Source organism: Lampetra fluviatilis, chromosome 51 (genome assembly GCF_964198595.1).
Source record: "Lampetra fluviatilis chromosome 51, kcLamFluv1.1, whole genome shotgun sequence".
Taxonomy (NCBI): domain Eukaryota; kingdom Metazoa; phylum Chordata; class Hyperoartia; order Petromyzontiformes; family Petromyzontidae; genus Lampetra; species Lampetra fluviatilis.
Genome location: NC_136325.1, coordinates 2399981 through 2415896, shown reverse-complemented (window position 1 = coordinate 2415896; position 15916 = coordinate 2399981). Strand labels below are relative to the sequence as shown.

At 47.5% G+C, this 15916-nt stretch overlaps 1 protein-coding gene across 1 annotated transcript; it reads right to left on the bottom strand.

The window, feature by feature from the left end:
- Nucleotides 1-384: 384 nt before the first annotated feature.
- LOC144948826 (olfactory receptor 51E1-like) lies at nt 385-1362 on the bottom strand. The gene has a single exon (XM_078878478.1). The coding sequence runs from the start codon at nt 1360-1362 to the stop codon at nt 385-387; it is 978 nt and encodes a 325-aa protein (XP_078734604.1).
- Nucleotides 1363-15916: the final 14554 nt, after the last annotated feature.

Genomic DNA, 15916 nt, shown 5'->3' with positions numbered 1-15916 from the left:
AGAACATAATTATTGTCAAGATGTGCCAAGGTGATGAGTGTCACGGCTACGTGCGTTGGTTGTGCTGCCTTTGTGGTTGCGCTGTATGGCTCTGCGATGTGTGCTTTTTTGGGTTGTGCTGCGTGTTGTTGGGAACAATGTCCGACGTTTCGCGCCACGTGCTGGGAGTCATACCGAACGACAGGCGGCACAACCCAACAGCACACAGATCGTAGAGGCGTTCAATGTTCGGAAAAATACAATTTGGATGTTAAAACGTTGAAAAATTACTTGGCGTCTTTACGTGAGAATGCTCAATGGCAAGCATGGTTAAGCCACTTCTCACCAGAGTCCCAGAAATAGTTTTTTTATATATAGCGGCTCGCCTATAATAGGTATTCAAATTTATTCTTCTACAGCTTGAACTTTGTGCAACCGCAGGTGAAATACGAGCATTAACCTGTGGCAGTGAAACACGATCGCTTTCTTTAGCGCTTTTGTTCTGAAGAGGTAGATTGTCACGTTGGCGATCGGCACCACAAACACGGCGAGCTGCGACGTAGACTTTATATTTCTGGACGCGGAATCTTCCGTCTTTTTTATGAACCGCGGGACCAGGATCGCCACGAATATTGCCACGAAAAATATCGACAGAGCCAGGAAGTGGGTGATTAGAGTCTCTATAGATTTATTTCTGGCCTGATTCAACCGAGATTTTTTGCATTCGACAATTATCTTAAAGTAAGTGTACCCGATGATGCCCAAAGCCACTACATCAATAACGATCAATGCCGAGCCGTATGACTCATTTATGCGTGTGTCGGACGCGGACAGCTGGAGTATGCCCATGTTATCACAGTGAATGCCATCGACCTGTCGATCTTTGTCCTTTAATTTCAGTGGGATGATGAGAATAGTCTGGCTGCCTGCAATAACTGCCGCCAGCGTGCAGATGACAATTGTGGCTATGACCGCGCGTCTGTTGGTGATGATCGCGTGGTAGCGCAGAGGGTAGCAAACGGCCAGGTAGCGGTCATAAGCCATTGCTGTGAGCGTGAATATTTCGCTGATCGAAAAAAAGTGGATCCAGAACATCTGCACGATGCAAGATGAGTAAAATATCTGGGTGTCTCCCGTCAAGATGATGTGCAGCTGCTTGGGCACGCTGCTCGTGCAGCCGATGGCATCGTTCACGACCAGGTTGCACAGGAAAATGTGCATGGGCTTGTGCAGGTTCCGGGATGCGGCCACAGTCACGAGCACCAGCAGGTTGCCCACAACCGTGATAACGAAGAGCGGCACGCACAGGCTGAAGATGACAACTTTGACAAGGTACGGGGCTTGGAACGTGGCGAGGTAGACGACGCTGCTGCTGTTCTCCATCACGTCCGTGGCCTGCACGCAAGTTTTAGGCAAAGAGAAACGACATGATGCATCTCTCTGTTCTACAGAACCCTAATTTGATATATACAGGGTGCTTAAAAAAATGTGAACACTTCTGAGAATTCGCAACAATACCACGAGACATGTGCCTCCCCGGGCTCTGGAGACCACCTGCAGAAGATTCTAGGCACGTGTTGACAATGATGGCGAACAAGTGGATACTCTCTGACTTTTTAAATCGATTAACATACATTTGTTATCATGTTACAGTGTATTATCCGTTCTTTTTCAATAAAAAAACGATTCTTCCATATAAGTGTTAAAAAGTTAATTGAAGCACCCTGGATATATGCGCACACAATAAGTCCATTGCAGTGCACTTACACTTACTATTAGCCAAATTGGTTTCATCTCTAAAATCACATTTGCAAGGCACAAAGGCCAATAAGCACGAAACGTCAGGCGAGGTCGCTCCAACGTTATGGAACAATCGCCACATAAACGTCAGAGGAGCAGATAGTTTGAAGAGATTTTAACTCAAGTCAAGACCCACCACTTCAGTGCAGCTGCATTGGAGTGTGACTGTATGACGCCAGCTAGGCACAGACTTTTGCTGTCTTATTCCTTAATTTTAGTAATTGGTCTAAATGATAATGCTGCATAAAAGATTATATTAGTTATGCATTGCTTGCCTCGGGTTCATTACTTTGCTGTTTCAAAAGAAATGTCTCGTATTTTATACATTAAAAATGTTGGGCATTCATGTACGATATGAATCGCGGTTGATTTATTTGAACAAGCGGCACCATTGCTGAAGGCATAATAGACGTATTCTTTGGTTCTTTCGGTAAAGTCATGTAGATAGAAAACAACCGAAAGAACCAAAGAATATGAATTCATGCAGTCACTAAAGTTTTACATCAACGCATAATAGACGTGTTAAAAATCATATAAAACAGTACAATAACGATCTATTATTCAGCTTAACAATATATGCGTAACTCACTCACACTTGAGCAGAGCCTAACCCTGCCACCTTTCCCTCAAATGCCACGCGCGTCGGTTGCCCATCATTTATATGATGAGCCTGCAAGCCCACGTGAACAGTAATGACCTCAAAACCCTTTTGGGGATGCCCTCGCCTCGTGTCACGAACGTCGCGTGCGTCTGCGACTTCAATTAGAGATGGGGCTGAGGGGACGCGGCCGTCACTTAACGACGCCCTAATGACATCGAGGTGATCCGAGAAGCTCCCCGTTCGTTAGCAAAGCGATCTCGGTGCGCGGACCGACAACGTAAGCTACCCGTGTGTTGAAGAAGGGACCTATTATTTGTGTGTTTCTATGTATGTATGTATCAAGGCCATAATTATAATCTATAGGGGGACACACCCCCCCCCCCAATATTCAAATATGCTCAAAATGTCCCCCCCAATATATTGCTATAAAATAGATTTCGGTTTATCTGATTGTGGTTATGGTTGTACTTTATTACTCTCTAATCTCTGCCATTACATACCATGAAATAAGAAAAGGTAAAAAAGAAAAAAAAGAGCAATGTAATACAATACACTATTAGACATTATTGTAAAAAATAAATAAAAAGGCCATCCTATGTGTTAGTGCTTTTTATATTTTAGGCAAGAAATTCGTTTTCAAATTTAGATCTTTTTTCTTGGGGGGGGGATCCCCAGACCCCCTGGAAGATTTGGTCCCCCCCTAATGTTGACTCCATGGCTACGGCGCACTGTACGTAGCCAACCGTGCTAGTCGGAGGGTGCGGGGGAAGGACAGCAAACTAAACACACACACAAAAACTGTTCTAAATTAATTAGTTTTCAATCTCTTTATTGTATGACTCCTCTGAACTTCTGTGCTCAGCGTTGTTTGTTGTTTCCGTTTTTTTATTGTGAATGTTTGTGAGCCGTGGCCATGATGGCGAGTGGCATGAGCAGCGAAAGTGCCTCCTCAGTGCTGATGTGCCAAAGTGGTCTTCTGCAGGCCTGGTCCGGTTGCCACCTTGGCCACAGAACAAACCGGAACGTATTTATAATTCAGTCTGTGGCCATAAACACTGCGCAAGTCACAGTGATAAAGTTCAACACAGTCCCAGTTCAAAATCTCGGTGCAAATCAATGTCTGCTATCTGAACACAGGTGCCATGTCCAGGACAAATGGTAATCCCCAATGTCTGGGCAGTAACTATAAAACACCCTAAGTGAAGATCTCTCTGAGCCGACACGAATTTAAATGGGAGTTCAGGGAATTTTGAATTAAAGAGTTGTTTATGCAGCTGCCATCTTGTGCGGTGCCACAGTCGAGCGAGCGTCGCCTCTCTGGCCGTACCCCTGACTCGGCGGTGGGGGGCGGGGGGGTAGAGAGAATGGGTTATGGGGGTGATTTGCTAGGATTGTGATCAGGGTGTGTGATTTTCCATAATACAGGTTTTTTTGGGGGGTTAGTTCGCGTAAATTAAAAAAAATGTGTCGTTAAACCCGCCACCACCCGACACAGCCAATTAGTAAGGGTTGTCACGTAAACAAAACATGCCAATTCGTCACTCGTACAGCACACCGGTGTGTGTTGGAGAGCCAGGCCACAACATTTACAATCTGAGTACGACGTTTCGCTAGTAATTACAACTAGCTTCATCAGGTGACAGCCAGATTTGTGAATTCCACACATTTATATATTGACGCGATCTAACCCAAAACACTTTTATCATGAATGATATTAGTCGCAAAAGCCTACGTGTTAAACCGACCTCTGTGTGTGATTGTGTTCAGGATCATCTATATTGAGGGTGCGGGGCCCGAAGCAAACCCGACCGTGTGGGCCCCCCAACGCCTTCAAACTAAACCGGAAGTATTACATCTGACACCACCGTGACGCCGTTGAAGCCTCCCCCTCCCCCAAAGCACGGGGCCCAGGGCGGTTGCCCGGATTCGCTGTACCGCCAGGAACGGCTGTGATTGTGATATTGAATGAAAAAAACTATATATACAATTTCCAGAACATGTGAATCATGTAGGGCAAGCGCTAGGATCTGCCTGTCACCTGTCAGGAGGGTGTGCATCTGCTTGGGCATGCACGCCGTGCTGCCGATCACGTCCGTCACCACCAGGCTGCACAAGAAGATGTGCAGGGGCTTGTGCAGGCCTGTGTACATCAGCATGAGCTTGTTTAAAAGGGGGGGGGGTCAATACTACACCTATGGGAGGAGGGAGGGCACAGAACAATCAGTGTTAACTTTGACCAAATGATAGAACGCTAAACGGAATGGGTCACGATGCGATCTGCGTTTGTCCTTCGCACATTCTGCTCTGGCTCTCACCCCCCCCACCCCAAGATAGGAGAATGTCATCTGAGAAGAGGAGGCTGCGTGTGTATGTTTAACTTCTTTCACACCGTAACGTAGCCAACCGTGATAATCGGACGTTCATGCGGCGCCCATCGCTCAGTTGTGGTCAGTTTTTAACAAGAATTTAGAAAGGGGGTCATCCCCCACCCCACGTCCAGCCCCCCTTAACATTACGAGGCTGGCGTAAGTGTGTGTGTATGTACACAATTTAACAGAATCGTACAGAATAGGCATTTTGCACGGTATTATTTCGTGATGAAAAACAAGACATTATAGATTAGAAGTTTTCGTGACTGCAAGGATCCATACTCTTTAGTTTTTTCGGTAAAGTCACGTAGGTGAAAACTAAATAAAATCAAAATAAAACAACTGAATTAAATCACGACGTGTCGGAAGCAACACAAGCATCCGTCATCAGGTGTGACTGCTCCAGCAAAATTACTGTAGCGTATGAAGAGAGCTATTTAGAGACACATGTTGATATAGGGTACTAGGGGGGGAGGAGCCAAGGGGTCGGGGGGAGCATGCTCCCACCCCCTAGTACTCCTAGTACCCTATGTAAACACGTGTCTCTAAATATCTTTCTTCATAGGCTAAAAAAATACATCTTTATTCACCCGATGAGGATAATTATACAATGCCCCATCAATGCAAGGACAACGCGCCCTCTCTCGGTGTCTAACTCGAGGAAGCGAACATTCCCTTCCTTTCGTTGCTCGGTCTGGGTTGCACCTGGAGAGCTCACATCCTTCTGGCTACGAGTTCAGCCAATCATCCCTCCGGGGTCGACACTGTGAGTAAACACTTCGCGGGCAAGTTAACAGCGGTTGTCCTCTGCCATGTGAATGTGGAATTTCCACCACTGGCGCAAGGCTGTAAATGGTAAATGAGCACCGCCCAAGTGCTGAAATTGAGCAGGAAATCACTTTAGATTTTGACAGCCGTGCTTGAGATGTTTGTTCTGATGCTTCACGTGATGGCCATGAGAATCAGAATCTTTATTTATCTTGGAGAAATCCGATGAGCTATGAAGCTCTTTTTTCCACAGATATCCAGTAGGGGCACGGGGTCAGAAAGTTACAACAACAAACAATACAAAAAACGATAGCAGCAAAGTATAGGAAAGATACGCACATCACTAAAAATAAATAAACTAAACCGAACCTACTTTTTTGTATTTTACCAGGTAAAGCCCACTGAGCTTTTAATTATTTTTCAGAAGCAACCTGGCCACAAATGATAGCTCAACGAAGTGGGCTTATCACGTGTAAATGTATAGTAGCCAAATACTCTAAACGCACCTTTATTATAAATGTGGAGCGAAAAACCGGAGGACCCGGAGTAAAACAATCCACACGATGACGGCGAGAGAGACACGCAAACTCCAAATACACAGCAGGCGTCAGGGTCAGGGTCAGGATCGAACACACGACTTCCTGCATACAAGGCGAGGAAGTTTACATCTCGCCACTGTGGCACTCCTTAAACAAGTAATAATCAATAAACCAATTATGTTCCACAATCAGAAAAAAAAACCTGTGGCTGAAGGTTATCAATGGCTGTATGCATGTATGTTGAACTTCTTTCGCACCGTACGTAGCCAACCGTGCTAATGGATGACGGAGATTTAGGACACCTGCAGCGACAGTTCTCGCGACCTATCGTGGCTCATTGACAAAGATTTATTCCACTTATAGCGATGCCGCCGTGGGCGTAGCGGTCAGCACACTGGACTTGCAATGCAGAGGTCGCTGGTTAGGCATCTCCCGGCGCGGGAGTTAAACCGATGAAGGAAGTTTCTTAAATCTCCCCCCGCGCCGGCGGTATGAATGGTGGTGGCACCACAGTTAGATCGGGTGTGGTGGTGTAAAGGGTCGGTGCAACCTCTTTTCCAAGACATATGTCCGGCATGGAGGAGTAGGCCAAGCATACCCTTGAGAGGGGCTCTCCAGATGTAATTATAGTGGAGACCCTTCCACCAGCATGAGCTTGAGACAGAAATTGCAGTGCAGCGCCTTGACCTTGATCTTACTGCACAACAGTGAGAATTCCAAAGCGGAGCAGTGCGAAGTCAGAAGCAAATTGTTGGAGTTTTTGGTGGTTGTTGTTGGTGGTGGTTGTTATTGGTGGTGGTTGCTGTTGTTGCTGCCAGTGTGGCCGCCGATCGTGTCGGTGTTGTGACTCGTGCGACAGTTGCCCGCTCAGCTTGCCCCGACCCGATGCTTTTTCGCTCCCTCCCTGCCCTCCCTCCCCACCCTGCCCTGCCTCCCTTCCTACCCACCCTGTCCCCCCTCCCTGCTCTCCCTCCCCACCCTGGCCCTGCCCTGCCTCCCTCCTCACCCTCCCTCCCTCCCTGCCCACCCTGCCCTGCCTCCATCCCTCCTCACCCTCCCTCCCTCCCACGCGCGCGCGACCGGGCACCAGGCAGGCGATGCCCCCCCGTCACCGCCCGGTCGCTACCTGCGCGTGGGCGGGGAGGAAGAGGAGGAAGCGGCCAATTAATTTCGTTAGCGCCTCATTAGCAGCAAGCGAAGCTCGCGGGCTCGCAAAACTGCCGGCGCTCGTCAGACGGCCACGCAACTCGGCACGGCGGTGAGGGTCCCCCCCCCTCGCCACCTCCTGCTACCCCCCACGGCCGCGTGTTCCCGCTCGACTCTCGAGAGCTCATGGAGCGTTTCGCATCCGTCGGGGACGCGGATAAGTCCCTCTTCGGCAGTGTGCGATGCCACTTTTAGCACGACCCGCGCGCCTCCTTTGTGTTGTTAACAACCGAGAGAGAGGAGAGCGAGCGACGGCTCTCCGCGCGTACCCTAGAAGGCGAAGGAGCAGCCCTGCAATGCCTCACTCGCGCCACTGTTGGTGGAAGGGCCTTCCGCTCGAGTGAGAGAGTTACAACGTAGCACTTGCAGAGAGAGACAGGCAGACAGACAGAGCGTGTATTTGGTCTACTCTTCCGCATTGGACAGACGCCTTGGAACAGGTGGGAGTAGCACACGCTTTACCCTACCGGGTGCAGCCTGGGATCCGCAGATTGGCTAACTGCGGTGAAACCCGCTTAGACGAGCGCCTAACGCCACAGGGATGATCTCTGTCATGAACAGGAATCATCTTCATTCATTCAATGTATTTTTTGAGTAGGAACTCGTCGCGACTAAAGATGACATCGCGATGCTTTATGAATTAAGACGCGTAAAAATATCAAAATGAGAAGTTATTCTAAAGGCAATGTTCAGCGAGCGTGCTGTATGTGGAGAGACAAAGACGAGACACAGAGCCCCCGTGTAGCTTTAACAGACTGTTGGGGAAAGTGCTGTTAGCGAGCACCTATAAAGACCGGCACGGCACTCGAGGGGGTGGCCAGCACCACGCCCGACCGCCTTTGTCTCCCTAGGGGCGATGTTTACACACCACACCAGGTACTCATTTGAGGCTGAGTCGACCTTGAGGAGGCCCCATGACCGGTTCAGATATTCGGGTTGCCGGGTTCATAGCGCAGCGCGTTAACCACTACACTACCGCTGCCCACTAGAGAATACACGAAACCAGACACACTGTTTTTAGAGTGCTCCGGGACTCTGCAACATTTTTTCAGTGACAATGAAGCAGAGGCGGGGTTCGAAACTCGTTTTTATTCACCACATGTACGTTCAAATTGTCACCCATGCGGAACTTGACAGCGTGGTGAAGTGGTGGTCAAATAACCCCCAATGACTGTCACGGCGTGCAGAGCGCTTCATCCAGCAGTGGGTCGACACGGGGCTGTAAATGAATGTATGTTGCTGATATCTCGAGCATGTGCCCTCTCCGCCAATTTCCATCCCACGTTTTTGGCGGCGCACGGGTGGAGACGCTGGCTCCTGTTGTTGTTCCATTCGTTAAAAAAACCCACCTCCGCAATCGTCCGTGCGAGAGATGCAATTCAATCAACGCGAACATGAAAGACGAAAAAAACTTAACACAGACGGGCAAAGACAATGACGACGATGATTTTTTTAGGGGGGGGGGGAGGTCCGCTGACGTCTCCGTATCGCCGCCGCAAGCCGCTGTCGCTTCACTCCTCCCGGTGTGGGGGCCGCCGGGCGTTCGCGCGGGGGAACGCGCACCGCGTGCGTCAGCCTGGGCACAGGGGGGTTACTTCAGCGCCCCCCCCTCCCACGTGAACTCCCCCCCGCCACACCTTGACAGTCTCTCCGCTAATGAGGCACCACGCGTGGGGTTGATGGGGAGGCCGGTGTCGAGGCGGGCTCGGGCACGAGTGGACTTGCTCGGAGCCCCCCAGCCACCCCCTGGCCTGTTGAGTGCCCCCCGTCCCCACCACGACTCCTCTCCCCAACGCAGCAACTATGACTTGAAATAACCTCGAGACAAACCCTGGGATTGCTGCCTTTTTTTCTCTCTCTTTCCACGAAGCTGCCAAAAAACCCTAATTACCGCTGCGGTCAGCCAGGCTTGGAACTTTGAGACCGCAGAAGGTGGCGAGATGTTAACGACTTCGCCAGGTATGAATAATGGCTGTACGTGTACGTTAAAGGCGATGTATTAATTATTGATGTCCTCTAAGCCTCTAAAGTTTTATGTTAAGGCTTTTGTCTCTACCATGCTATCGTTATGTAATCGTCCTTGCCTGACATGCAGGAGGTTGTGAGTTCGATCCCGACCCTGACACCTGTATATTTGGAGTTTGCATGTCTCTCTCCACGTGATGGTGTGGATTTTTTCTCCGGGTCCTCCCGGTTTTCCCCTCCACATTTAGAAACACGCGTTTCGAGTATTTGCCCGCTATACATTTCCACACGATAAGCTACTTCGTTGAGTTATGATTTGTGGCCGGGTCGCTTCTGCAAAACAGCTATACTGTATAGCTCAGTGCGCCTTACCTGATACAATAAAATCAGTTTAGTTTATAGTTTACTTTAGAAGGTCTTTCGACTGACATGGTAGTCCTTATTCATCAACATTCTGTGTTGATCGCCTCGCGATCCGCTTGAGTTGTTGCTCTGGAGACCGGGAGATCGTTGATCGATGTTCGGTAGCCGGGTTGATGATGGCGTTGGTCGTGATTTCTCACTGAGTACAGTGGGGGGCGCGCATGATGAAGGGTTTCCATCTTCCACCACCCGATGATCCTCTGCCTGTCAAGTTCATCACTCATTTCCTTCCCAGTGTGGCGCCGAATATTACCAGTTTCACCAATGTCCCCGTGTTTGTCCAGCACCACTCTGTCAGCTCTCGAGAACGTCACTGTCAATGTCGTTCTGTAAAAATAAATCTAAACTGGGCCCCTGAAAATTCCACTCTCGTCTCAAACTTCCCCTCATCTTGTAAACGTTGGAAAAAAACGTGAACGTCTCTCCATCTCTCCAAGCTCCTCTCCCTCCGCGGTACTCCACGATTGAGAATGGTCTGGTTTCAATGAAAAGCCATTCTACTGAAACTGCTCTCCTCCAAATGGTGAATTGTCTTCTTCTATGTTGACAGCATGGATCACTCTGATGCTTAGTTCTCTTATTGACACAATCCACAACTACAAAGTCATTGAACGTGTTCTTAACTATAACTATTTATAATAGACAACACAAAATAATACCTTGCGTCGATTGAGAGAATATAATTGACAATATTAATAAGCAAACATTTGTTTGAACATTTTTATCATTTCTGTCCCTCCACGTAAAGAAGAAATTTATTTTGCATATCCCACGAAGACCCCAAATCTAACAGGGTCATTGAGAGTCCTTGCCTCTAAACATCTGGCAGTAAAATACATCGGTTAAAACAAGCTTGACTCTGCTGATGTGTTCGAAACCCAGTCCATAGTTTATTTGTATTGAACGGAGTATATTAAGCAATTCATAAATTCATCGTAAAGTCCAGCTTTACTGCAAAGCAAGCCGTGCTTTGTAAAGTGAGATAATGTATGATACAACTCAATCGTAATAACATCTTAGCTGGTGGAGAAGCATCATGGTGATCCTATGAGTAACCTGTTCATGCCAGCGTTGGGGTCATCACCCGGGCATTACATGGACAGGCTGGGTGCTCCGATGGAGTTGGAGCGTACGATCGTTTTTTGAGTCGCGATCACGTCCCTTTGACTTGGTGCCAACAGAGCAGTCGTGTGGCTCAGACCGTGGGTCTGCAGTGGTGAACAACGAACCACACGGCAAGCATGCTCACACCTCCATAATAGAGGTTTTTTTGGGTTAGATCGCGTAAATATAAATGTGTCGTTAAACCCGGCACCACCCGACACAGCCAATTAGTAATGTTTGTCACATGTACATACATCCAAATTCGTTACCAGATCAGCGCACCAGTATGTTGGAGAGTAACGAAACGTCATGTTTCTGATCGTGTCCGCGAGCACAAGTCAGATCTGAAACACGGCAGAACTGATTCTTCGGCCGTTGCCGATAATTGCTACAACTCGGTGGGCTCTCATGAAATTGTATTTTCCGAGACCAAGGTGCTCTGCTAACCTCCTGGCTACCATCAAAGGTTTGTACACGAAGCCATACAAATATACAAACACAGACATAATTTCAACCGTGATGATGGTTACAAACTGAGTAATCATTGGAAAGATGTGATTAACCATGCAAAAAAGATTTAACTACACTTATTTGGACCATCTTATTTGACAGACAACTATTACAGGTTATTGATAGACAGCCAGGCTTGTTTTACCATGTTTAGTTGTTTCTTTTTTCACACTATTGTTATGTAGGCCAGGCTTAGTCACAAACTGTACCTCTCCATAACAAAGGCTCATCCTCTTAAGCCTCACCTTACCATATTAATAAAAAGTGTGCCGTACTTGGCCCTTCCCCCTCTCCAACCATTATATATACGGAGTGGTAGCTCTTGTAATCTCTCATTTACTTTATACAGCTGTCGTGGCTGTGACGGTTCCACCTGAAGACGGAAGCTTGTGTTGCCTTCGAAACGTCGTGATTTTTATTTTATTTTACTTTTATTAATTTTTATGTTTTACCTACGTGACTTTTCCGAAAAAACCTAAGAATATGAATCCTTGCAGTCACGAAAGCTTCAAATCTAGAATTAAACCCACAACGTTTTAAAATTCGAGTACGACGTTTCGCCAGTAATTATACTAGTAACGAATTGGCATGTTTTGTCTACGTGACAAACCTTACTAATTGGCTGCGTCGGGTGGTGGCGAGTTTAACAACACATTTAAATTTACGCGACCTAACCCCAAAAAACCTGTTTGATGGATAATATTGATTGCGAAAGCCTATGTGTTAAAATACTTACATATGAAAGGTTGCATTACATGCTACGTTGCTATGTTGTCAGTGCTTTTGAAGGAAGATTAAAGATATTCGTGCTTTCGCTTTTTCTGTTAGTCTGTCGGTCTGTCTGTAACGGGCGAGGGGGCAGGGTAACTCTCGTAAATGTGATCAAATATGAACTTTAGAACACCAGCGCACAAGTCTGTGCTATGAAGAAGGGCCATTGTCTGAAACTTCGCCTAAAACTTTTTTTTCTTTCAGGCAGTGTTGTTGACGAGCGTTTCGAGTTTTTGTTGTTTGTTGTTGGTTGTTATTTGTTGACTGTGCTCGTCCACCACTGCCAATGCAGCAATAACAACAACAACAACCGCCATTCGCCACTAAGTGGCGGTGACGTCACCACGACGCTTGTGCCAGGCCAGCAACACCATTATCACCCGCAGTCTAAAGTTGTGTTGCTATTTGGGACTGACCATAGCGAGTAGATGATGTAGGTTACCCGCGTCCTCCCCGGCAGAGCCGCTAGCAGGGCCGGGTCCCATTATCCTCATCGCGAGTTAAAACCACTTCCAAGGACTAAAGGCGTGTTGGAAATCGCTGCAGAAACCCATGCGTGTGCGTGGTTTTTGTTCCTTGGCACTGGAAGGATGGAGCTCTAGGCTAGTGGCGGGGGGCAGAGTGGGGGGCACGGGGAGGTCATCTGGAACAGAGGTGACATCCTCAGGCTGCCGCCTATCCCCTGTGCCCCCTTCCCGCCTCCTGCCGCCCCACGCAGTTAGTCTGCACGGCCCCTGAGACCCCCTAATTGGACACTCCATGGGGAATTAACGAACAAGTCGACCAGATGACTTTGATGCATTAAAGTGCACTATAACTAACTATTCATATTTTATTTTACCAGGTAAGGCCCACTGAGCTGAATAGCTCTTTTTCAGAAGCGACCTGGCCAAAAATGATAGCTCAACGAAGTGGCTAATCACGTGGGAAGGTATAGCAGTCAAATACTCTGAACGTGATGTTGATGATAAATGTGGAGGGAATAACCGGAGGTCCCGGAGAAAAATCCTCGCGACCATGGGGAGAACATGCAAACTCCAAATAGACTTAAGCCGTCAGGGTCGGGATCGAACCCACAACCTCCTGCATATCAGGCGAGGGAGATAGCATAACGATAACATGGTAGAGATAGAAGGCTTAACTTAAAACTTTACAGGCTTAGCGGATGTAAAAATCACATAGCCTTTAACATACATGTACAGCCATTATTAATTTAAAAAAATCAGATCGCGTGAGTAAAATGTGTGTCGTACACCCTCTACCACCCGATACGGACAATGAATAAGGTTATCACGTGATGAACAACCGAGCCAAAGAGAATTCTGCTTCAGCATCACCACCGGTATGCTGTGGGAGACCAATACACGCACACATTTAATAATTAGGTACGACGGGTCGTTACAACGTGCATCACCAGGAGGTTGAATTGTACGTTAGTTCGCGTGACAAGTCTATCCATTTGCTGTGTCGGGTGGAGGAGGGTGAACGACAAAATACATTTTACTCAAGTGATCTGACCCACACCCCTCCCACCCCGCACCCAAAAAATATGAATAATTATCAATCATAATATTGGTCGCAAAATGCTGCATACACGTGCCATCATGAACAAACGGCGCTTTTGGTCATCCATTGCCGGCCTGCGACTCCACGAGCACGCCCGACCCCTGCTGGGTGGCCAGGTGGGAAATTTGACCCCCAAATCCCCGCCACAGCTCTGGCGGGCGGGCTGCAGGTGGCGGTAACGACGGCGATTGAACAGCGGCGAAGGCAGAGACCACACACAACGCCCAACCGGCGGAGTCGGGCAGTTGTCCGCCACTAGGGAGAGAGAGAGAGCCCCATCGCTGGCGTTAAGCGTCAATGATTAAGGCAGCGGCCAAATTAAATCTAGCGGTGGCCAGATGTTAACTACCTCATCTGGTATACCGGAGGTCGTGGGCTCGATCCCGAACCTGTACACCTGTTGTATATGTGGAGTTTGCGGTGTCTCTATCTCTTCCCGTGGTCGCGTGGATTTTTCTCCAGGTCATCCGGATTTCTCTCCACATTTAGAATCAACATCACGCGGTTCAATAATTTGGCTGCTGCTTTAAATGTCCACGTGATGAGCCACTTCGTTGAGCTGTCATTTGTGAAGGCCAGGTCGCTTCAGAAATAGAGCTCCGTAGGCATTACCTTGTAAAATAAAAAAGTAAAGTTTTTAGTGTATTCGCCAACCGCCTCTTGTCTTTCAGTGTAATTGGAAGCAAGCGTCACTCCATGCCACACAACGACGCGAACTCTCTCTCTCCCATGAAAACCTCTCGTCATAGCTAGCAGACCTGGATATTAGCATATCGATTCTGAAGAAACTAAACAATTTTTTTTGTTTTACCAGGTAAGGCCTATTTTTTGTAGGTCTTTTTCAGAAGCGACCCGGCCACAAATGATAGCTCAACGAAGTGGCTCGTCACGTGGAAATGTATAGCAGCCAAATACTCGAAACGCGTGATCTTGATTCTAGGTGTGTAAGGAAAACCCGGAGGATCCGGAGAAAACTCACACGACCACGGGGAGAGAGACACGCAAACTCCAAATACAGCAGGCGTCAGGGTCAGGATCGAACTCACGACCTCCTGTATACCAGGCGAGGTAGCTAACATGTTGCTGCTGACATCGTTCGCAAGAAAGAAGAATTGTCGATGTTTCAGAACCACAAGTCATTAGGAGGTTATGTGCACCGCTATTCTTACTGGCATCTCCGATTAGCACGGTGGGTTACGTACGGTGCGAAAGAAGTTCAACTTAAATACATACACGAATCCGTGGTCGACATGGAAATGTATTAGTGCCGGTCTGAACCTATCCGACTTGCAGCCTAATATTCACCATCCTTGAAATAAATACTCGCCTTGCTTTAGGTTTAAAGCGTTGTGAGAAGTGCTCGTATGCTATACGCTGTAAGGATATTGAACTTCTTTTGCACCGTACGTAGCCAACCGTGCTAATCGGAGTGCGATAATCGGAGTGCGATTAGCACAGTTAGGTATTCTGACAAGTGCCAGTATGGCAAACTGTGGTGTACCAGATCATTTCGACCACTGACGTTATATACATATAAATGTATATAAAGACAAATATTACCTGTATAGCCTTAACATACTTTTTGAGGCAAGTGCTGTTAGCGAGCACGGCACACGAGGGATGAGTGGCCACCACCACGCCCGGCCGCCTTTGTCTCTCCAGTGGCGATGTTTACTACACATCGCACCAGGTACTCATTTGAGGCTGAGTCGACCTAGGGGAGGCCCAGGAGCGATTCAGATAATCGTCACTGGTGTTGGCCGTGAGCGGGAATCGAACTCGGGTCGCCAGATTCTTAGCGCAGCACTCTAACCCTAGCACCACCGCTCTCCACACACACATTTAAACACACACACACACCTGGTAACTTGAGTAAAGTTTATTGTGCACGTCCTAATTGCTAATATATCTACATGTTTATGTCTGTGATTGTATGTGAGGGTCATGCCGTGACTTCACTTTTACTCACTGGAACAGTCAATGCTCATCTATTGTAGAGACAACTGTCGTCTATTGCTAAGATGAATCATCATCATGTCACGATTCACCTTAGTCTATTGCTAAGATAAATCATCATCATCATCATGTGACGATCCACCTTAGTCTATTGCTAAGATGAATCATCATCATATCATGTGACGATCCACATCAGTATATTGCTAAGATGAATCATCATCATGTGTTGATCCACTTTAGTCTATTGCTAAGGGGAATCGTCATAATGGGATGTTGTTTTATTGTCACTAATAGGCTGTCTGGAAACGATGGTCTTCACGTAAGATGGTGACGATTTATATTTTTCAATTTTGGGTCTG

Coding starts and splice junctions, on each gene's coding strand:
- LOC144948826 (XM_078878478.1), bottom strand. CDS start 1,362: ATGGAGAACAGCAGCAGCGTCGTCTACCTCGCCACGTTCCAAGCCCCG.